Raw genomic sequence first — 22,409 nt, forward strand, 5'->3', positions numbered from 1 at the left:
TTGACCCATGGTTGAAGCTTGCCCAGGTCCTTTTACTTCCCAGGACAAACCCAGCGGAAGTAATGGTAGAGGTGAGTGGAGAGTTCTGAGCTAGGTGTAGATTTAGCTGTCTCAGTAGGGCCCTTCAAATGAAGGTATGTGCAGGAGAGAGGAACAGGTTCATACAGTGGAGTGAGATGGAAGTGGCCACCCTCACTACAACCCTCCTGGAAGCAGAGTCATTTCTCCCCTCACCCAAACCCCAAACTTCATTTCACAAAGTCCTGGGTTTTTGATTTCTTTCTTTTTGTATTAAAAAAATAATAACAGACACAATATCAAAAACACAAATGCCATTGGTAGAGGGTAGAGCTGAGAACGCCTGGGTCCCACCTGAGGGGCAGCACCAGGGACTCCATGGTCCACCAACCTCCCCCACCCTGGAGCAGCTAGGGGTTCAAACCCCTGGGTCCTCCTTGGGCCCCAGGCTCCCCTCCCCCCACTTAGGGAGGAGGTGGGAGAGAGAGCTGTCTCCCCCAATAAATAAGTGCAGCCCCAAACCTCGGGACTGGGACTCAGGCTCAGCTGGGATTTGGTGAGCCCATTTCAGCAGCGGGTCAGCAACCTTATCCAGAAGGGCCTCCACCAGGGGTGGGAGGTGACCCTCCTCTTGGCTGGCCTGAAAAGTTCCACCCTCTGTTCACTAAGAAGCCAGAGGCAGCCTTTGGATCCCAGGCTGGTGATGGGGGTCCCACTCCCTAAGGTGGGAGAAGCTGGGGCAGTTTTCTATTGGTTGGTCCAGCCACATCTGAGTTCTGAGAATTGTAACATTGAAGAAGGATGCCTTGCATGGACTCCAGGAAGTGGCCCCAAAATGGAGTTTAGCTGGTGCCATTTTCTGCTGCACATAAGGCTGGACTGGACGAGCTCCCACCTTGTTCCTCCTCCTCCATGGCAGAGTCCTGAGAGCTTGAGACCTTGGCCTCAACTTGGGCCTGGGCCTCCTCGCCACCCTCACCAATGCCACCCTCACCAATGCCACCATCACCATCACCACCACCACCACTGCTGCCACCCTCGCCTCCACCCTCCTCCATGGGCTCCAGCCCCAGTCCGTCCAGCTCCGAGAAAAGTGGGTCATCAGAGTGGCCAGGGTCTTGGGAGCTGCTACCACAGTCCACACAGGCCTTGGAAGGAGAAAGGGATAAGTGAGTTAGGCAGAGTCCTCACTGCTAATCAACAGCCCAATTTCCCACCCAACCCTGTGGTATTTCCCAAAGTGTGCTCCCAAGAAACCAGTCCTGGGATGCACCTGGGATCCAACAAGCTTGGAAAATGCCTTTTGCGCTCCACCCAGACTCCCCATGGGACAGTTACAATGTACATTAGCATGGGAGGGGGTTCAAAAAGGTTCTGCAAAAGCTCATGTGGTCTAATACCATATAACTTGGCAGTAAATTTAGTGGGATTAACATCCTTCAGAATCAAAGATCCAAGGACAATAAGGACAGCCATTAGCCTCTATCCCTCATTTTTTTTTTCTTACCATCACATCAAGGGCCCGAGGCAACTGTCCCTTGCGGACCCAGGAGTGCACAGCACCCAGTTCCCGCCGCTGGTCCTCTGAGAACCGAGGCTGCTGCTTCTGCATGGCTCGGAGCCGCTCTCGGTCCTGCTTTAGCACAGATGCCATGTCCCTGCACAAGGAAAGGTTTCAGAAGGCAGAGGCTGGGATCCAGGCCAGGACCAGTTGATGTTTTTCCTCTACCAAAGCCCCCACCCACGGTCTTCTGTTCCTCTCCTGAACCACAGGTACCTTCCAAGTTCAGTCAACCTGCTCTCAGGTTGAAAGAACTACGGTAAGGCTCCAAGGGACTGAGGGTAGTATGGGAACATCCAGGTCGGAGCCATTCCAGGAAAGGGAACCCCAAGTTTTCTGGGCAATGAAGGAAAGCCAGTCTCCCTACTACCTCTGAGAGGGAGGCAGAAGTGGCCTCTGAAACTCACCTGGAGGGCACCTGGTAGGTCATCATAACACGTTGGTCAGCATTGGCCATAAGCAGCCAGATGGGATCCTGGAGCACATACTTAATGACCTGGTCCCCAGGCTCAGCCCTGGCCTGAGCAGCTCCAGCTTCAGCTTCCGAAGAGTCAATGCTGCCGAAGTACTTGCTCGTGTGGCTGCTCTGACTGCTGCCTATGGAGCAGGGGGCAGGCCAGTGGAGCCAGTCTAGTCAGCATGTCCAACCCAGGGCCTCATCATACCACCCTCAAAGGTCACACACTCAGCCCATTGTCCTTGGCAAGCTCAGCCTAGATGAGGCCTGGTTTACCAACTCCCCAGTTACTGTCCTAATCCCAGAGGTGTTGGAAGGTGGGCACTCACGGGTGATGCTGGCTGAGGTGCTGCCACCCTCATGGGAGCCTGAACCTGATCCAGAGCCCAAGCCAGAGCCAAGGGAGCCTGAGGCTGCAGAGCCTGTACCAGAACGCGAGTCCTCTTGCAGTAGCAGTTCCAACAGATCACTGGAGCCAGAGAGTGCATCCTGATTGGAGGATTCAGTTACCTCCACCTGAAGGAGGGGTTAAGGGGTTAGCAACTGGGCTTCCCTTCAACTGCTTCTACTGGAGGGGTCAGGGGAGGAACATCCAACCAAGAGTTCTGCTCCCCATTCCATGACACAGGGCCAAACTGAGACAGGAAAGCTAACAAAGAGTAGGGGATGTGACACCAGACCCTTTCCAAGTGGCAAATGCCCTTTCAGCACTTATTGAGATGTCCTCACCACCTGTCAGAGAGACAAGACTGTCCCTTCATGGGGGTGGCAAGCCATTTCTGCCTCATTTAGAAATTCAGCTAGGATTTCCTGCCCCGTCTCCCATCTCCAAGAAGCCGAGACACCAGCCGACTAGGGCAGGAAGTAGCACCAGGGGGAAGAGGGACAAGGGCTAAGGGTCGGGGACTGGTAGCAAGGCATATGGGGTGAAAGCTCACCAATCTGGCTTCAGGCTCAGCGGCCTCCTCACTAGGAGGTGGGAGCCCAGCATTGCTCCCAGGACCCCCTGCAACAGTGCCCCCCTCAGGACGGGGGGGCTCCTCAAGTTGCAGCAGATTGAGCTGGAGTGGGGAACTGCATCTTGAGTTGAACAGTGGGGAGTCTGGGCGGCGTGGGGGACTGGGAGGAAGTGGGGGCAGGGATGGGGAGGGTGAGTGGGAGGCAGGGGTGGGAGGCCCCTCAGCTGGTGTCTGAGGTACCCCAAAGGGATAGCTAGATGTAGTCGGGAACAGATAGTTAGGGAGCACCAAGGCCACCATTGGAGTTACTAAGGGGGTAGGGAAAGTGGCAGAGGGCACAGATGTGGGAGCAGGAGGAAGAGGCTGGGGACTTTCCCGTGGGGAGAACACTGGGAGTGGGTAAGGCTGGACCACTGCTGGGAAGGGAGTGGTGGCTGGAGGAGGGGGCCAGGGGCCAGAGGGGGGCACAGGTGAGGGGTGGGAGACATAGCAGGGGGCTTCGGCCCGTGGGGTCTGGTGGTGGCGTGAGCGCTTGGCTTTGGATCGGCAGTGGTGTCGGCGGCTGGGGGGTGCTGGGCCATGGTGGCAGCCTGTGGGGAAAGACTAGGGTTAGTGAGGGCCTCAGCCTGGCAGTTAGTGCTCCTGCCACTCCCACTGCCCTGACACATTGACCAGGGAGAGGGCAGGGAAAGGCCCCAGAAAGAGCTTCTCAGGCATGACAGAACAGAAGGGACTCAGGAGGTAGGGGCACCTTCAGGGAAGAATCACAGGAGCCAGGGAGAGGGGGGTTTATTGAGAAAGGAGCCAGGGAAAGTCAAGGTTACATGAGGGGTCAAGATGGGGATGTGCAAAGGACAGAGGCACACTGGCAGATGGGAGGAGGCAGAGTAGGTCCACAGACGAAAAGGAAGGCAGCTCCAGTCCATTTGCCAAAATCCCGCAGGCACTGCCAGCCTAGGTCCTCCTCCTGCCAGTCGAGGCTGTGCTGTCTGGCTTGCAGTGGAGTGAAGAGGTGGGTGGGAAACCCCAGGACTGAGCCCTCAGTCCTGTATCCATCTGCACAGGACCTCCCTCACGCCCCTGGAGGGGCTGCCCTTCATCTGCCCTTGAAGCTCTAACCCCACTGGGAGTTGACCCAAAGTCTGCGCAGATCTCTTGATCAGCAACATCTGAGACCTAGATGAGCATACTTCCTGCCCCTGCCCCCAGGATAGGCCTGAAGTAGCTTACCTGGAACAGAGCACCTCTGCCCTCCTGTCTCAGTGCCAGCCCCCCAGATTGCCCTCCTCTGGCTGCAGCCCGGAACCCCAGCCTAAGGGGGAGAGGCTAGCGAGGGGCCTGTCCCTAGACAGGGCCCTGGTGGTGAAGGCAGCACCAGCCTGGGTCCCTGGAGCAGGCACATCTCCCTCAATGCCCACCATGCAACCGTCTGGCCCTAGTCTGGGCAGAGGGCAGCTCAGGGAAGCCCCAGGTGACTACCTCGCTCGCCAGGGGCCGAGGGGGCCGTGGAAGAGTTGTCAAGTCCACGCAGCCTGCCAAGGTCTCGGAAGCGGTTGAGGAAGGCTTGCTCTTCCTTCTGTGTGTGCAGGGACAGCACGGCCTTGGTCAGGCCCACTGGGCGGTAGGCATCTGGGGCTGGGTCAGGGGCTACTGTGGGGCTGGGGGCCGGGCTGGGGGTTGGGCCTGGAGCTAGGCCAGGCAGTTCCTCCATCATGATGATGTCTAAGGAAAGTGAGATGGAGAAGGGACATCAGAACCATCTCAGGGGGCAACACATCCACATCACACCCTCCCTGTGCAATGACCCCACCCACCCCGGCCTTCTACCCTAGCCAAGCCTTGGCCCATGTGCATTTCCTGGCCACCTCTCTGCTGAGGGCTGGCCAAAGGCCCACCTCTCCATGCAAAGTTGTTCCAGGACAGAGAGATACTCAATCCCTTCCAGTGGCCACTACCATGCCAGGAACCCCTAGGGATGACACCATCACAGCTTGTTGGAAATGAAACCCACCCCTTGCCCTTTCTTCATACATTTTTGAAGTCAATACTTAAAGACCCTTTAGGGAACTTCAACATTCCTTGCCTCTGACCTCTGTGGTCAGTACCCTGGGGCTGAACCCCCTTCCATATTCCATATTTTTATTTCAACTGACAGTAAAAAAAGAAAGCAGAATAAGGGAGGGGCAAGTAGCAGGGGCTGGTGGAAAATAAGCAGCAGTAGCCCCAAGCTAAGAGGGAGGCCTTCTTCTCTCCACTGGGGATGGAGGGAGAAGGGCAGGGAAAAGGAAGGTAAGAAGGAACTCTGGCTGGGGGATCAAGTGGAGCCCAGGCAATGCCCCCCTCACTCCACGCCCATACCCGACTCCGGGGGCTTCTTGTCTCCCACATGGACGATGGTGGAGCTGAAGCTACACTGACTGGTCACGGACACCACGCTCTCCGCCTTATTGGCCAGGGCGAGCGGGCTCAAGGTGCTTCCCACCACTGGCTCCTTCCGTGGAGCGGCCCCCTCCCCAGACAGCACTGCTGATGATGGATCTGTGCAGAGAGATGGCACTGGTTACCACCCCTACCCCACTGGGAGGTCAGAAGAGGGGTTCCCAGGGAGGAGGAAGACAGAGGGACAATAGGGAGGAGTTTGAAGATAGAGAGGCAAAGAAAGAGGGCAGGGCAGAGCGAGGTGGGGGCCCCCATGGCAGAAGTATAGAGACCCAGGACCACTGGGCCAGGACAGGGCAATGGGAGCTGGGCATGTACTGGGGGTCATTACCTTTCTTGGCCCCTATGGGGACTGGACCTGTCCTCTGCTTGTCATCATCAGAGGCTGAGGAGGCAGTATAGGAGGAGGAGGAAGTGCATTTACGCTTGGTTGTGCTGGGGATGTTGCAGCTTTCCAGGTACCTGCGGAGATGCAGCAGGAACATCAGGGCAAGGCCTGGGGTGGGGCAGACCAAGGGCTGAGGGGGGAAGGTGCCAGACATGCCTTACCTGAGGATGCTGTCCAGGCAGTTGATTTGCTGGTAGGAACAGCTGGAGGCTTCTTTCCTCTCAGCCTCCTCAGGGACCAAGGGTGGTGGAGCCTGGGTCAGAGCAGGGGCTGCCTCCAGCTCTGGGTCTGGGGACTGGCAAGGAAGGGCCTTGGTCTTGAATGTGCCTGTAGCTGGCACAAGGAGAGAAAAAGGTAAATGGGTCTGCGGTGAGGGAGAGGGGATCCTCAGGTCTCCCTCCTCACACCTCCCCACAGTATCACCAACTCACCAGGGAGGCGAGGCTGGGGTGGAGGCCGGGCCCGGGACTCAATGAAAAGCTGCTGCCCCTGGTGCTTCACCAGATGCACATCCTTACAGATCTGCTGGAAAGTCACCTGTGGGCACAGCAGAGCAGAGGGCATACTAGGGTACCTACCTAGTACCAGAAACCAAGGATGAAATAAAATAAAAGGTATCAGTGAAAAAGCATGAGGCCTGGACAGGAACAGACAAAGAAAGGAAGGAAGCAAGAGGGAGTGGGGCATAAGGAAAAGCTCTGGGTACGGCAATGCTGACTCCAAGAAGGACAGGACATCAGGCAATTAGGTGAACTGGAGAGGGTCACTCACTGGAACAGGTGGTCCAGGCCCCTCAGCATCACCGCCGTTGCTATCACTGGAGGAGCCAGGGCTGTGGAGAGGGCCTGGGGACATCAAGGGGCCAACTCCACAGAGTCCTGTGGGGCTGGAGCTGTGCACGGGCTGTGGCAGAGAGAAGGACAGGTTAGATATCTACGGTCTGCTTCCCACCCTCTTCATGCCTCTCAAGCCCCCCTCTTCAGCTCTTACCTGCAACAGTAGCCGATGGATCTGCTCTGAGAGCTCCTGGATATCAGAGTCCAAGGACAGAGTTGGACTGGGAGCCGGAGGAGTGAACACATCCTCATTCAGGGGTCCCCTGCGGAATTCAGAAAGTTGAGTCCAGTCATGTGTCCCCAGTCCAGTCTTCAGCCCTGCCCCCTCCCACACTTCCCCACCCCCAAAGTTATCTAAATGACCCACTTACGTGCGTACTTTGTGGCGGCCCAACACAAAGGCCACCTTACGGCTCCAGGGGTGCACGAAGCCAGCCCAGCTGGTGTCCATGGTGACGTACTCCCCATTACGGGCACAGAAGCGAATAGGGGAGTGGTCAAAGGGTTGGCCTGCCAGCTGTAGGACTAATGGGAGTGACAAATGAGGTGGGGTGGTTAGTGGGAGGGAGAGATGAGCAAGGTAAAGGGCCACCCCACTGGAGATCCAAGAGACCAAGGCACCCATGAGATACCACCATGAGAGCAGTGAAAAAGCCCAAGAGATAGCCAGGAAGGGAGAACAAGCTGAGAGAAACTTACTCTTCTTATGGATGGCCAGCATGAGTGGTCTGTCCTCAGGATGCAGGAACAAAAGCACTGGTGCCCCCAGGAGGTCCTGGGGTAGGTAGCCCAGCAGCGGAGCAGCCCTGCAATGGGAAGAGGTGTCAGAATAGCTATGACCTCAGACCTAGCCACTCCCTTCCATCCAGGTGCTGACCCTACCTTTCATCCACATCCTGGAAGAGGCAGCTTGGTGTGTGACGCGTGGTGAAAATCCTCTTGTCAGGGGGGATACGGGGAGCTATGGCACAGAATGTGTTGCTGTTGGGCTTCATCCAGAATGGTCCAGCTCCTCAGCCCTCCTCTCTACCTGGGGCCAGGATGGCCTCCTGGCAGTTAGCTCCAGGGGCTATGGCCCACTAAAAGGCTCTGGGCCATTCTTGTGCCTTGTACTAGTAATAACACTGAAAACCACCAAAGTTTCTTCACTCTGCCCCAGCTCAAAGCCCTTATCCAACCCAACACCCAAAAAGGAGTCAACCCCTTCTCCTAATAATACCACCTTCTGTTCCAAATTTCTAAAGACCTGGCTGGTGCCTCCCAGTCCTACATTCTGTACCCTAACCAAAGCCTAGAGAAAAACCCTTCCTCCTACTCCCCACCAGGCCAGGGACCTAGCCCACCTACCTTCATAACCCGAGTGGATGCGTTCTGCAATGAGCAAGCAGCACGGCTGTGCAGGGGCCCCATCTGAGACCCGGATCTTGGTCACATATGGAGTTAGGCGGAATGGTTGATACCGAGGCCCTGGATCTCTGTCAGGACCTCCTCTAGCAAAGTAGAGAAAAGTATTAGGGACTTGCAATGGAAAGTCACTGGCCCCTCAAGGTCATGGCCCACACAGCAAAGATATGGGGAGGATTAAGAAAGAGAGGCCTAATACTACTTGCCCCACCTACCTGATACGGCAGAAAACAGACTTCTCCTGGGTAAAATCCTTGACGCCTGAACCTGGGACAGATGAGAAAAGCACTGAGCACATTTCCTATCTCTTACCTGGGCTAAGAAGAACCCATCATGGGAAAGCTTGGGTCCCCTGACCCTCCCAGCAAAAGTATCCTGGGGCTGGTCCCCTGACCCTCCCAGCAAAAGCATCCTGGGGCTGCTCATCCCTCCCCACAAGCACATGGGCACCTCACCTGCAGAGGCCCCAGTGCCCCAAGTGGGTAGACGAGATGGGGCCGTGGAGCCATAGAAGACACCCACATCCTGGGGAGCCAGGAGCTCTGAGAAGCGGGCACCCCGAAATACATCCCGCTTGCAACGCAGCAGAACTCCTGCCTGCTCCGAAATGTATACAATTCGGCCTGTCAGGAAGGAGACAGCCACCGAGAAGGTATCCTAGCAGGAGGGTAAGAATAAGAACGGATTAGGAGCTGTGGGAGCGGGATGGGAGTATATTGGATAGAGGAGCCAGGCTACTACAGACCTGGTTGCGAAGTGTATACTCAGATGTGATGTGCTCCAGCTCCTCCAGGGTGTAAGTGGACATATCCATGGCACATGGCTCACCCTCCTCCAGGCTCCACTGCTGGTAGTATTCCTGGTTGGCTGCAAGGTGAGAGCACATGTGTGGTTCAGTAAGAAGACTGATCCCCCACAATGATCTAAGCCCTGGCATTTCCTCCTAAGAAACATCACTCACCCTGCACCTGCTTGACACAAGCCAGTGCATACTGTAGTGTGGCCAGGGTCCCAGAACGGCCTTTACCCCGACGCTCTGGTGGCAGTCGAAGCTTGAGCTCCCGAAGTGCTGTCATGAGTTCCTTCTGAGTCCTTGCCCTAGCTGACTGTTCACTGCTGCAGGGCCCATGGGAAAGGAGTGGGAAAGACATTAGTCCAAGAGTGTGGCCCAGGCCTCCAGATCTCTCCCCCAGCCCTCACCCCCACAAACCTGCAGCCACTGGTAGATGGGTTGTCCTGCTCTGAGCTGGCACTCAGGAGGCTGTAGGCAATGGAACTGCTGGGTGGGGATGGGCTCTGAGAGTTTGTGCTGGAGAAGAAGCAACAGCCCAAAATGAGGGGCAGGTGACTAGCAGCATGAAGCCTATTACCTACCTCAGTTCATTCACAAAATACTCCCAGATTTTGCAGCACACAAAAATACATACATACCTCTTGCTGCTCTCAGTGGTCTCCAGAAGGGCCGAGTCCTTGCCATTGCCAGAGGAGGAGCTATGTGAACTCCGTTGAGATGCACCCCTGGATTCATGCCCATTGGACTCATTGCCACTTGAGCCATTGCTATTGGCATCAGTGTCATCAGCCAGATTGGGGCCTGGGCAAGGCCGGTGCTGTGGGGGTCCAGGGGATGGGACTCCCCCAGGACAAAAGGATTCGCCGGGCCTGGGGTCCCTTCCCCCATCAGCCTCTTCTGGGGGATCACTCATGTCTGGGCCATGGGAAGGACAGGAGAACAGGGAAGGTGCAGAGGCCACAACGGTTGAACAAGGTGGCCTTGAGGCCTGGCTTGTGAGTGAGGTGGAAGAAGTGTTTCTGAAGTTTGAGAAGTTCGTTCACAGCCAGTACCTGAAGGGGGAGAACAGGAAGGAAGGTTTGGAAAAAGCTGGACTATTAACATCACAGAACTCTGACATTATGCGACCCTCCCCTGCCTGGGGCTCGCAATGGGGGGCCAAGATATTTCTGTTTCCTATCCCCACACGGGTGCTACAGGTGGAAAGAGTCAAAACTATTCTCCACTTCCCTAGCCATTATGGCGTGGGTAAACAGAGCCTGAGCAGTCGACTAGACCTATGGCTATGGACCAATACCTGGACCTTTCCCATTCCCAAGTTCCCATCAAGTTCCAAGTCAGTCTGGGACTCCAAGACCGCAGAGCCAGAAAACTAGCCGAACGCCTCCTAAATTTAGGCTTCCGGGCTAATTTTATCCGGGGGCGGCACTACTCCCGCTGCACATGCGCAACGAAGTGCTCGGCCCCACCACGCGCTTCCGCCGCCTCGGTCGCCAGGGAAACCGACGTCAGCCGCTGAGCTCAGCGGTTGCTGGAGGGACCAAGGGAGCAAGGGAGGGGCGACCCTCCCCCCATATACCCCCCCCACCCCCCGCAGAAGTGAGGGAACGACCCACTCCCCCACTGGCGGTCACAGCCCGGGGTCACCCACCCTAAAATAACCCAAGTCCCCGGACAGCCCTATGAAGAGGAATAGCCTAGAGAGATTCCAGGGGCTGGTCCAGGCCTCCCTAGAATCAAACACAACCGCCTCTGCCCCTCCGCGAAAAAGCCCCCCAACCTGGCTAGCGCCTGGATCCCAGTCATTATGGCACTACGGTACATCCTCTCTTTCTCTGGCTCCTGACCCCCCTCCGGACCGCCGGACTGAAGCCAGGCACCTGCCATTATCAAGGACCCAGGAATCCTCTCCCCTCAGTTCCCTACTTTTCCAGCCGCCCCTCCCCCTCCCCGCATTCCAAGCCTGGAGCAGGGGACGCTAAACAGCCAACAGATAGTTCTTCCTCTGCTCCCCGTCCAACCACACCCCCATCCCGAGCATTTTCTGAGCGCCAGAAGAAAAAGGGAAGGCTTTGGCTAACAGCAGGAACTAGCACCGGGAACGGGATGTTCCAGCCTGAAGCGGGCTGACATCACGGCCGGCTTGAGGCCAGGGATTGGAAGGGGGAGGGCAAGGAGCTCCAAAAGCCTGAAGAGGTCCTGGGGCCAAGGCAAACCTGGGGAGCCCTGTATGATAATAAAGGAGACATGGGACATGCCCACTGAGGTTCTGTTGTGGGGTCGGGGTGGCTGGGACCGGGGAGCAAAGGTGGAGATAATATGAAAGGGTCAGGAGTGTGGACACCCGGTGCAGGGTTGAGAGGAGCACCTAGGTCCCAGCGAACAGCCACAAGGAAGGCGGACTGCTGTTGTGCTGAGTGCCCGGGTTGAGTGTCCTATCAGATTGGAAGTGGCGGCGGCCTGACTCGAGAACAGAGACTGGCTAGGGTGGCAACGGAGATTCCTACCTGGCGGTGCGAGCGCCTTCCAGCTGCCTGCCCGCTGCTGTTTCAGCCCTCTGCGGAGTAGAACCTCCGCGAGGCTAGGAGGCGGGTTGCATAATGCCAGGCACTGCCCCTCATTGGCCCCCTGCCCGCAGAGCTGTCGGCCCCGCCCCCGATTGGCTGGGGATCTCTTCCCGGCCCCTGATTGGCTACTGGCCCCCACTGAGGTCAGGGCTGTGTCACACACACCGGCGCACGTGGACCTGGGCGCTGGAGCTGGGCTGAAGGGCCCCAGACACCGCCCAGCCAATGGATGCAGGACGCTTTGCACAGTGAATAAAGGAAGGAAATAAGAGGAAGTAAGCTGTCCCTCTTCAGGGAAAATGCCTCCAAGCCACAGTAGGTACTCAAGAGATGTCTACTTCCGGGATTAACCAGCAGAACATCTTGGCCTACCCCGAGGTGAGAACGTAGACCCTGGGACCTGGATGAAGCTAGATGAGCTGGCTGGACCCTGAGAGGAAGGGGAGACAGAAACCTCGCTTGGCCTTTCCTGGGTTCTCCTCCTCAATCTTGTCACCATACATAATGAACCAACGCCTTCCTCTGACACTCAAATCCTGGGAGGAAGTCAATTGAGGGTCCACGTGTGACTGGGGGATGAGTGGGTGGAGGGAAGATGCCGACAATGCAAGGGGCAGCCAGAGCCAATAGGAGTCGTGAATGGAAACAATGCCAGGTGTTTTCATAACCAATCAGAGAAAAGGTCTCCAAGCAGCCTACATGGTGACTAGTGCTTCTTCAGAGGATACAGCCACCCACATTTAGGGCTGCCCCCAAAGTGGGGGGCCAGGAAGCCAGGGCAACAGAGAGATGAAGGGGGAGTAGAGGTTGAAAGAGGATAGCTAGAGCCCTTGATAGAGAAAGGTGGGGTGGCAATCAATTCATATCCCCACTAAAAAAGAGAAAGCCAAGATACAGGGGCCTAACAGGGATCTCATCCATCTCAATTGCTGTATCCTCCATCACCCAGGAAAGGATTTGACACATGGTAGGTGATCAATAAATATGATAATTTTTGTTTCTAAGGATATAAATGTGGGAGGTGGTGAAGGAACCTGAGAAGTGGAACTACTTTTTTTTAAAAAAAAAAAGAAGGAAAGAGCAGAGTACTGAGTGCTAAAAAAGAGAACAGGGACTTGATTGGGGAAATAAAGTGCCAGTCTGGGTTCAGGAAAGCTGTTCTTACACAGCCCCTCCATCCAGCACTGTGATGAGTAGTCCCTCTTAGGACTCCCTGGAAACGTGGGTAGCAAGTGAAGAGGCCCCACGCAACTGCTGACATAATCAGCTGTAGATGCACACCCCTCACTGTCACGTGGCCTAAGCTTTTCTTAACAATGGTGTTTCCCATTGAGGGGTGAGGGCAAGGCCTCTGAGGGAAAGCTGGGACACAGGGCTGTTATAAAATAACCCAGAAAAACCAAGACAGGAAAACACAGAAAACAAAGGATACAGGAACCTGGATTCTCAGCCTCCTCTTCTTGAAAATGGTCCTGCCTCCCCCCAACACACCCGCCCCTACTGTGTCTCTGCCCTTGTCTCATTTTCAGATCCTCTTCTATGAAAACGATTTTCTCCCTCTCCAGCTCTCTTCAGGGATTTAGGTATGATCTCCCCTGACCCAGGCAGTTCTTGCTCGCCCACCTCCACCTCCACATCTGTATTTTGCATAGACGAAAGATCCAGCGCTCCAGCAGCCCCCACCTGCTCCTAAGGCCCCGGTTGTCCTGCCTCGCGGTCCCCACAGCAACCAGGCTCTGCTGCCGTCAATGGAGAAGAGGGGGCGGGAGACAGCGGTGACGTCAAAGCGGAGGAAGGGGCGGGGCGAAGCAGCCGGGGAATGTGGGGCAGGGAGGCTGGAAAGGCAGCGGTTTGGGAGGCGGCCAGCCCAAGAGGGCGGCGGCTAGCTCACTTGGGAACATCGTGTTCTCTTGGCTGTTGGCCCAGGACATACACTCAGCCTGGACGCCTCCCCCAACCCAACGACAGCGGTCCTGTCCCAAAGCCAGGGATTCCTGGAGAGAGCTTTAGGAGGAGGGGGTCCCCCTTCCCCGCCCCCAGGCCTGGCTCTCCTTTTGGAACTCGCATCTGCCGGCCCCTCAGCTCGCTTCTAACAGCTCCTGGCACTGGCTTTCCCCCTCTCCCAAACTGCACACTGCTGCTGGCCCAGTACCAAAGAGCCAGGGCGGAGAAGTGGAGGCCCAAGTTCTGCGAGAGAAGACGCACCTTTGCTCCCTCCCAGAGGCCCCCTTCGGAGCCCGAATCTCTTGTTACTATGGCAGCAGGGTAGGGGCGGGGAGAAGGAGAGGGAGGAGGGGCAAGGAGGTGAATGGGTCTAGGATGAGGAAATCAAACTGGGACAGAGCAAATAGCCCAGTCTGGGGCCTGGATCTTGGAAGAAGGACAGGGAGGAATGAAGAAATTTGGGCTGGTGCCTGAAGACCAGAAGAACCAGGAAGAAGGGAAATGGGGAGTCATCAAAACTTGCAGAAAAACATGAGAATGTGAGAATAATTCCCAGTCACAACATTCACATAAATCTCTCACCCTGTCACAGTTGTTTTGTCACCCTACAGCCATTTTTAAAGCTACATTAAAAAAAAAAAAAATGACCCAGGCCTTGTACTGAGCATTATACATGCATTAATCTCATTTAATCCCCCCCAAAAAAACCCTGTGAAATAGGTATTATTATGCCTTATATAAAATGCTTGATTAATATTTTTGTTGAGTTGTTTTTTTTTTAATTAAAGTCTTGTAAAAAAAAAAGGCATTATTACCTCCATTTTATGGGGGGACCACTAAGAATTTATTAAACTTGTCTAATTTTCTGCCTTATAACATGGTCTCAGCCTCTTAACAAATGGAGCTCAGGGTTCAAGTTTGAGCTCTAAATGATAGCTGGTCATTCTGACTTCTTACCCTCTGAACCTGTGAGGTGTTATCCAACCTCTAAGCTGCATTCCAGCAAAAAAATGACAAACCTGGGCCTCTCAAATATCCAGCTAAGTTTGGTGCCTGGAACACAGATTCCATCTAACCCCTTCTTCCCCTTAGGTTCAATCGCCAAACATTGTTTACACTCCCCACACACTTTTTGTATCCCATTTTCCCATGCTGAGATCACGCCAGTAGTCCCCCCTCAAAGGTTTCCTAGGAAACTCACTTCCTCATTTTTCCACCTTACTCCAGGCCACATTACCATAGGCCTTGTTATTTGTACAGACACTAACTAGAGCAGGCTCTTGATGCCTCCCCACTTCAGGCGGCTCAGGAGGATCTGTGCACAGCCAATCTGCACAAATCCCTAATTTGTCCTCCTCTCATAACCCAACAATTGCTGCCCCACCTCTGTTCCTAGGGATGGCTCCTAGACCCAAATTCTCCCCTCGACACATGAGAAAGACAACCACAGCCATGATGAGACTGGCTCTAGGTCACACCAATCAGCACAGCACCCTTTCTCAAATCCCTGGCCAGCCCCTGGGTACCCTCCCATCCGCCCTATCAGGACCTCCCTCCAGCCTCAAAACCTCTCCTCTGCCTCTTTCAAGTGCTGAAGGCACCTATCCAAACCGCAGTCATGCACTGGAACATTCCCCATCAATTCTCAGGGGTACCATCCCCATACCTCCCCCGGAACAGGGGTTTCCTTTCCATCGAGTCGCTGAGAGCTTCTGGGCACCCTTCCCTGACAGTCGAGTCTAGGTACCCTAGGGTGGTGGAGGGAACTGATGTTAGTAACTCCCACCCACGTCCTAAGCCGAGTTCGCCGTCTCTATTGTTCACAACCATCAGACCTCCCAGAGCGACAGACATGCATTTGCAAGATCCCTCCACTCCACTATACCCCTTCTGACCGAACACACCATTCCGGAAAAACACATATAGCCCGTTCCTCATTTCTCTCCACCCCCGGGGCACTCACCGCTCGAAGCGCACGCAGAATCCAAATTTCTTCACCAGTGGGACGTAAGGTAGCGATTACACTGGCTTCACCAGGCCCGCCCACCGCCCGGGATGCCACGCCCTCCCCATCTTATTGGCTCAGAGACACCGACCCATGCCCCGCGCCGCGTGCAGCCGCCCCGCCCTCGCAAAGCCTCCATTGGAATTTTCAGCCGCCGTTGTCTTCCCATTGGTCAGCGTGACAACCGGTAGTGATAGATCCACGTGCGGGAGGGACAGCCTCTGTGCGTTGATTGGGAGACTGACCGGAAGCCACACCTCCATCCGTTTCCGGAATTTCTACTGGCTGTAACAACAACCCGCGACCTACCCCTATCGGTTGACGCAAAAGCCAGTCCGGCCCTCCAAACTTTCTCATAGGCTGAGGTCGTGGAGATGTAGGTGACACGTGCTGGAGATCTCACGCGGCAACTTGTTTACCCAGAAGCTGGGGATTTTCCTTGACGACATTTACCCAAGACTGTGTGCGCAGGCGCATCGAGCGTGACCTGCACGCAGGCGCAGATGTAAGCGGTGATGGCGTAGGTGGGGACAGTCTGTACAGAGACCCTGGCGTGACTTGAGTGCCTCTGGGGCTTAGCTGCGGCTCTATGTCCCTGGTACTACCCAAAATTGGAAGATGGAGCCCTAGGATGAAGCGGTCTTTAGATCTCACCGCTGCATCATGGAGATAACGAATGACATTACAGATGCCTCTTGATTATTTTCTGTAGCCAGGCCAAGCGCTTCTCAAAAACACCAAGGAGGCCGACACACTTGCTACCCACTTCCTCACAAATAAGACTGATTCAGAGGTTACATAATCTGTACGAAGTAATAGCCAACAGTGGAGCTAAAATTTGAAGTCAGGCCCCTGAAACCACAAAGAAAGAATATTCTAGGGCCCAGGGAAACAAATCTACAAGGGATTCAGGAGGACTTTTTTGTTCTTTATATATATGACAGTAGAGTGTGTTTTGACATATTATACATACGTAGAGTATAACTTATTGTAATTAGAATCCTATTTTTGTGGTTGCACATTATATGAAGTCTCACTGGTTGTGTATTCATATATGAACCTAAGAAAGTTATGTCTGATTACTTCTATTGTTTTTCCTATTCCCATTTTCCCTCTCTTCCCTTCATTCTCTTTTGTCTAATCCAATGAACTTCTATTCTCCACCCTACTGCACCACTGTATGTTAGCAACCACATATCAAGAGAGAACATTCAGCTTTTTGGGGGGGAGGGATTGGCTTATTTCACTTAACATGATAGTTTCTGGTTCCAACCATTTATTGGCAAATATATAATTTCATTCTTCTTTATGGCTGAGTAATATTCTATTGTGTATATGTACATTTTCTTATCCGTTTTGAAGGGTACCTAGGTTGGTTCCATAGCGTAGCTATTGTGCGTTGAGCTGCTATAAACATGGATGTGGCTGCTTCACGTAGTATGCTGATTTAAATTTCTTTGGGCATATACCAAGGAATGGGATGACTGGGAGACGCTTTTAACATACACAAAATCTTAGCATATTATAAGGTGGAAGTTTAGGTAGACTGTATACCTAGTTACAAGAATTACCTGAGCCTCTTAGAACCACCTTATCAAACAAGCACAGTGGTACACACTTGTAATCCCAACAATTTGGGAAGTTGAAGCAGGAGGATCGTGAGTTCAAAGCCAGCCTCAGCAGATTAGCGAGGCACTTAGCAACTCAGTGAGACTCTTATCTCTAAAATAAAAAATATAATAGGGCTGGGGACATGGCTCACTGGTTAAGCATCCCTGGGTTCATTCCCCAGTACAGGAACAAATAATTAAAAAAAAAAAAAAAAAAAACCACCTAGGGGCTGGGGTTGTGGCTCAGCGGTAGCGCACTTGCCCAGCATGCGTGAGGCACTGGGTTCGATTCTCAGCACCGCATACAAATAAATAAAAATAAAGGTCCATCAACAAATTAAAAAATTAATTATTAAAAGAAAACACATAATGAGAATCTCTAGAGAAGGGGCCTAAAAATCTGTTTTTATTGTTTTTTTAAAATAAATGACAGCAGAATGCATTACAATTCTTATTACACATATACAGCACAATTTTTCATATCTCTGGTTGTACATAAAGTATGTTCACACCAATTTGGGTCTTCTAAAAATCTGTATTTGAAAGCAGCTCTAAAGATGGCCAGCTAGCTCAGCCAGATCATGAGGCTTTAAAAGCATCCATGAGCCAGATATGGTGGCCCATGCCTATAATCCCAGCAGCTAAGGAGGTAGGAGAATCAAGTTTAAAGCCAGCCTCAGAAATTTATCGACAACAGGGGCTGGAGTGTGGCTCAGTAGCAGAGTGCTTGCCCCTCACATGTGAGGTACTGGTTTCAAGCCTCAGCACCACATAAAAATAAACAAACAAAGATATTATGTCCATGTATAACTAAAAAATATATATTAAAAAAAAGAAATTTATCGACAACATATCTCAAAATAAAAAAGAGCTGGGGATATCGCTCAAGAGCTATACATCCCATCTATTGTATGTAGTATGTCAATACTATGTATATGTACTGTGTCAATACTAGTTTGCTGTATGTCATAAATCTGGGTCTTCCTGAGCTGATTCAACAAGTATTTAGCATTGGGAGGCTCAGGCAGTAGATCCAAAGTTCGAGACTAGCCTCACCAACTTAGCGAGGTCCTAAGCAATTTAGACCCTGTTTCAAAAAACTAAAGCAGAGAGCACTGGCATGTCTGTAATCCCAGCAACTCAGAAGGCTACAGCAGGAGGACTGAAAGTTCAAGGCCAGACTTGCAACTTAGGCCCTAAGCAACTTAGCAAGAACCTGTGTCAAAATAAGAAAAAGGGCTGGAGTTACTCGGTGGTTAAGTACCCCTGGGTTTAATCCCTGGTCCCTGCAAAATATAAAAAAGGCTGAAATGCAGCTCTGTGGTAAAGCACCCCTGGGTTCAATATCTAGTACCAAACAAAATCAAGTATTTATTAATCCCTTTGACACTGGCATACTGCTGAGCACAAAGGGGAAAGAGATGATTCACGACATGACCATCTACTCCAGACCTAGGAGTGAATAACCCACTGGGAGCAACTACAGAGCACCTAAATCTAGGAGGGGGCAAAGGAGTCCAACATCAAAAGCACACCCCAGGCAAGCTGGGAACCCCAGAACTTAAAAGTTCAGCAGCCATTACCAATTCCTGGTGCCCCTCTGTTGGCCACCTGAGGAATCACAATTTGCATTGCTAAAGATCAGGGCCTCCTGCAAAGCCCAGCTGCTTCCCAACCTCCAGTTACACCTGTAGATCCAACATCCTTCTCCCTTAACAAAGGATTAATCCCAGTAACTCCGGAGTCTGTGGGAATCTGCGGAATCTGCAACAGGGGACCTTGAGTTCAAAGCCAGCCTGGGCGATTTACCCAGACTGTCTGGAAATAAAATAAAAAGGGCTGGAGATGCAGCTCAGTACTGGAGCACTTGCCTAGCATGTGCTAGGCCCTAGGTTCAATCCTTAGCAGAGAAAAAAAAAAAAACAACAACACACACACACACACAAAAATACAGACACTACCTGGTTACTCATTACACATTTATTGTACATTTTCACAATCTGGATGCGCCACAGAATTGGGGGCACGGGATGGGGGAAGAGGGAAGGCAGGGGACACTGGGATAATATGGGGGGTCTAGAACACAGCACCCCCACCCCCAGCATCTCTCCTACCCTTTCACACCACAATTTAGATCTCCCTGCTCCCCCTCCACACAGAAAACCTGGAGTGGTGGTGGGGGCATGGGGAGTTTGGGGGCCCCCTCCAGTGGCAGGCTAAGGGACTGCACCCTCAGACCCCTAAAATTGTGCCATTTAAAAAGACATTAGACCCATCCTCTATCACTTCACCCAATGAGGGGATAGCTCTCTCTGGGGCTCAACAGCACCAGAAAAGGGCAAGGATTCCCCATCATCCAGCAAGTCCCATACACACATTGGCAGTGACTAATACCCCCACCCTGAATACAGGGGGGCAGTCAGAGGAGCTGGGCAGTGATGGGGGCAACACCCCCCAAACAGGGGAGGAAGGTTTCAGTCCAACCTCCAGCAGGGGTGAGGCCAGAGATTTCAGGCAGGAATTGGGGGGATTCTCTGCCCTGTCCCACTCCTCCCCAAGGCAGTGATGACCCCCCACACACACTGGTAGCCACTCCTCCCAAAAGAGATCAGATTGTTGCCAACCCCCAACTCTCCTGGTGGGAGGAGGAGGCAGATCAGGCAGATGGGAAGGAGGGAGACCCCTGGGAATGTCAGTTGCGTGCCCCACATGAAAATTGGGGAGCAGGAATGTAGGGAGAGACCCCAAGTGGCAGAGTTATTGGTCCATCATAACACACTGAACTCCAAGACACTTACACACCAGCTGGGGGGAGGGAGAGGAGGGTACAAGAGGATTGGAAAATTAGGATAGGGAAGGCAAACTGGACTAGAGGGGCTAGGAGGGGGCAATACTGGGGACCAGGGCCGCCTGGTTCCCCAAAAGCCCAGACTCCCCACCACCTGCATGTAATGTCGTGCAAATGAAAGTGTGATACAAGGACCAATGGGGACTAACTCCTCAGTAAAAAAGAAACACAGATTGAGAGAAGAGAAAAATGGAAGAAGGAAACCTAAAGAGATGTCAGTATGCAAATGATATGCTAAGTAACATGCTGGAAGCTCCCAGAAGACCTTGGGATTCTTAGGACCGAGTAGGGCCAGTCTCAGAACCTCCCAAAGGGTGCAAAGATGCACCTAGGGAGGATTGGACAGGTACTTTTTTGTCTTTTGGGGTGTTGCATGGGGGACTGGTGAGGGGAGAGGGTCAGTTAAATCCAAGGGAAGGAGAAGGAGAGAGGGAATATTGCATAGCAGATGCAAATGTAGGGACTTGGGACTGTTCAGGAAGAGAGGGAAAGGGAAGAGGAAGAGAGAGGAGATGGGAACCTCAGGAAGGGGTGTTAAGGACAACCGGAAAAATCTTCTAGTAATAAAACTACAAACAGACCAAATATATATAATATTATATATGTATAAATAACAGCTGGCTATTTACAAGGGGGCACACACACGGACACACACACACGGATCCAGGGGAAGGGTGCTGAAAGATATGGCTGAGAGGTGAAGGAACGGCTGGGGGTGGGGGAGAGGCCCTTCTCTAGGCAGGGCAGACTCCTCAGGGATTTAAGTGCTGAAGTAAACTGTGGAGAGAGGGTAAGAGAAGGAGGAAGAGGGAGAGGGGAGAAAGAGAAAGAAAGCAGTGTGTCAGGCCTGGCCCTGTTCCAATCCTCCCCACTCCACTCCCCAGCTGCTTGGTGTCCCTTCCCCTCTCTTGGCCTCAGTATCTCCATCTATAAAGCAAAAGCTCTGGATGGTGGGTTCCAAAGTCCCTTTAACTCTATAGCATGGTCTTAGAATAAAAGACCCCTAATTCTGTGGGCCTCTGAAACTACAAGCTCTCAAACAGTGGGGTAGCTGGCTTCCTGGTCATATCTTAAGTCTCTGGGCCTTTCCCATCTCCTTCTCCCCAGTTCTAGAGTTCCCAGACTGGGCTCTTAGGCCCAAAGGGTCCTCAATAGAATACTGGGGACCCACCAGATTTCCTATTTTCAAAATCATAATACAAATTTCCCATATCCAGGCAAAGTGAAGGCTAAACAACACAAAGGTTTTCAGCTCTAGATGAACCAGAACTGCAATTAGCAGCTACATATGTCTTTTGTTGAAAAGTCAAAACTAGGTTAATGACCTTCAAAACCCAGAATCCACAGGGGAAATCTCTCCAGAGAAAGGGCCCTGGCCACTCCTGCCCCACTCACCGATGATGATGATGAGGATGATGGCGCAAATCACTCCCAAGATTATCATCATCTGGGGGTAAGAAGGGATGTCAGTAAGATAAACCATGATACCCCCATATACCCAGTCCTCCTACCTGCCCCTCGTTTACCTTGAGGTTTTTCCACCAGTATTTGCGCTTGAGCTTGGCTGCACTTGTTTCAAACTGGGAGGCCCCTGCCTGGAGTGCATCTGCACGGTCATCCAGTTCCGATAGCTTCTGGTCCCGCTCCAGGACCTTGTCCACATTCACCCTCATAATGTCCACCACCTGGGGGAGGGGTCCACGAGGCAGGGAGTGTGCCAAGTCCCGCCTGAACGAGGGCATTCCTCGAACATGTGCCCACTGTGCCACACATGGTACATGCACCCTGATGCTGCCAGGCTAACATGCCAAGGACACACACAGAACATGCCTAGCACACCTGGGGACATGCAAGAAGCATACATCAGGGGTGTGCTGGTAGCCAGACATCTCAGATGTCAAAGCAACGTCCTATATCTATGGAGCCTCAAGCAGGCTATCCATCATCAGAGCACACCTGCCCAGGCAGGCACACCCCAGGCTAGCACCCTTCCAAGTGTGTGCTGAAAGGGAGATAGGGATGGGGCATGGCATGTCTTTGACTCAAAAACCACAGGCCATAGACTGTCATCGCTCTCAAACCAAGATTGGCCCTCCACAACTGTTTGCCAATCCCAGTCTCACCCACTGTCTTTGACACCCGTCCCCCACACTCACCTCATCCACCTGGGCCTGGGTCTGCTGCAGTCTCCTGTTACTGGTGAGGTTTGGAGGGGGCGCAGGGGGTCCACCCTCCCCAGCTGGAGCCGCAGGGGGGGCGGTGGCAGCAGTAGCCGACCTGAGGAGCAGGAACGGATTAAGACCCAGGGCCTGAGGCCGCTAGCACCACGGTCAGGGCTCCGCCCATCCACCTGTCCACGGATCGTCCCTCCAGTCCTCCTTTTCGGAAGGAAGGCTACCCGATGGGATCACCGGTCTCTATCCCGCCCCGCCGCGGAAGAGCTGCGTGACCTTGAACGAGCCCCCCCTCCCCCTTCCGGGCCTCAGTTTCCCCGCCCGTCACATGAGGGCGACCTCACGGTCACAGTCCGGGGTCCACCAGAAATGACTGAAGGCCGCGGTGACAGGGGTGGGGCAGGGC

The 22,409-nt window shown here is 53.3% G+C and overlaps 2 protein-coding genes across 8 annotated transcripts in view; both read right to left on the minus strand.

Annotated features, from left to right (window-relative positions):
• Positions 1 to 264: 264 nt before the first annotated feature.
• On the minus strand, positions 265 to 15,475 carry Per1 (period circadian regulator 1). Of its 7 annotated transcripts, none has more exons than XM_015504454.2 (23): positions 15,330 to 15,475; positions 9,494 to 9,907; positions 9,273 to 9,371; positions 9,024 to 9,178; positions 8,808 to 8,929; positions 8,518 to 8,719; positions 8,278 to 8,329; positions 8,006 to 8,148; positions 7,541 to 7,619; positions 7,358 to 7,464; positions 7,030 to 7,183; positions 6,813 to 6,921; positions 6,594 to 6,725; positions 6,254 to 6,359; positions 5,984 to 6,155; positions 5,766 to 5,896; positions 5,354 to 5,533; positions 4,475 to 4,717; positions 2,975 to 3,585; positions 2,366 to 2,552; positions 1,987 to 2,176; positions 1,526 to 1,676; positions 265 to 1,166 (listed from the first exon to the last, which is right to left on the minus strand). In XM_015504454.2, the coding sequence occupies exons 2-23, from the start codon at positions 9,766 to 9,768 to the stop codon at positions 861 to 863; spliced, it is 3,906 nt and encodes a 1,301-aa protein (XP_015359940.1). In that variant the 5' UTR covers positions 9,769 to 9,907; positions 15,330 to 15,475; the 3' UTR covers positions 265 to 860. The 7 variants fall into 7 exon arrangements, with proteins under 7 accessions (XP_015359940.1, XP_048653983.1, XP_015359941.1 ...); XM_048798026.1 differs by lacking the exon at positions 15,330 to 15,475 and adding an exon at positions 15,033 to 15,306; XM_015504455.2 differs by lacking the exon at positions 15,330 to 15,475 and adding an exon at positions 13,106 to 15,005.
• Positions 15,476 to 18,946: 3,471 nt separating this feature from the next.
• Vamp2 (vesicle associated membrane protein 2) overlaps positions 18,947 to 22,409 on the minus strand; it is a 4,972-nt gene continuing 1,509 nt past the window's right edge. Inside the window, exons 2-5 of the mRNA XM_015504516.2 lie at positions 21,986 to 22,147; positions 21,356 to 21,514; positions 21,225 to 21,276; positions 18,947 to 20,606 (exon numbers count right to left, since the gene is read on the minus strand). Of these exons, the coding sequence (XP_015360002.2) occupies positions 20,590 to 20,606; positions 21,225 to 21,276; positions 21,356 to 21,514; positions 21,986 to 22,147 (390 nt within the window). The 3' untranslated portion in view covers positions 18,947 to 20,589. The remainder of the gene's footprint in view (positions 20,607 to 21,224; positions 21,277 to 21,355; positions 21,515 to 21,985; positions 22,148 to 22,409) is intronic.

The sequence above is a fragment of the Marmota marmota genome, unplaced genomic scaffold, assembly GCF_001458135.2.
Source record: "Marmota marmota marmota unplaced genomic scaffold, marMar, whole genome shotgun sequence".
NCBI lineage: Eukaryota > Metazoa > Chordata > Mammalia > Rodentia > Sciuridae > Marmota > Marmota marmota.

Coding starts and splice junctions, on each gene's coding strand:
- Per1 (XM_015504454.2), bottom strand. CDS start 9,768: ATGAGTGATCCCCCAGAAGAGGCTGATGGGGGAAGGGACCCCAGGCCC. Junction 8,149..8,277: donor TCTGTTTTCTGCCGTATCAG/GTAGGTGGGGCA, acceptor CTACTTTGCTAG/AGGAGGTCCTGACAGAGATC. Junction 7,184..7,357: donor GCTGGCCATCCATAAGAAGA/GTAAGTTTCTCT, acceptor CACTCCCATTAG/TCCTACAGCTGGCAGGCCAA.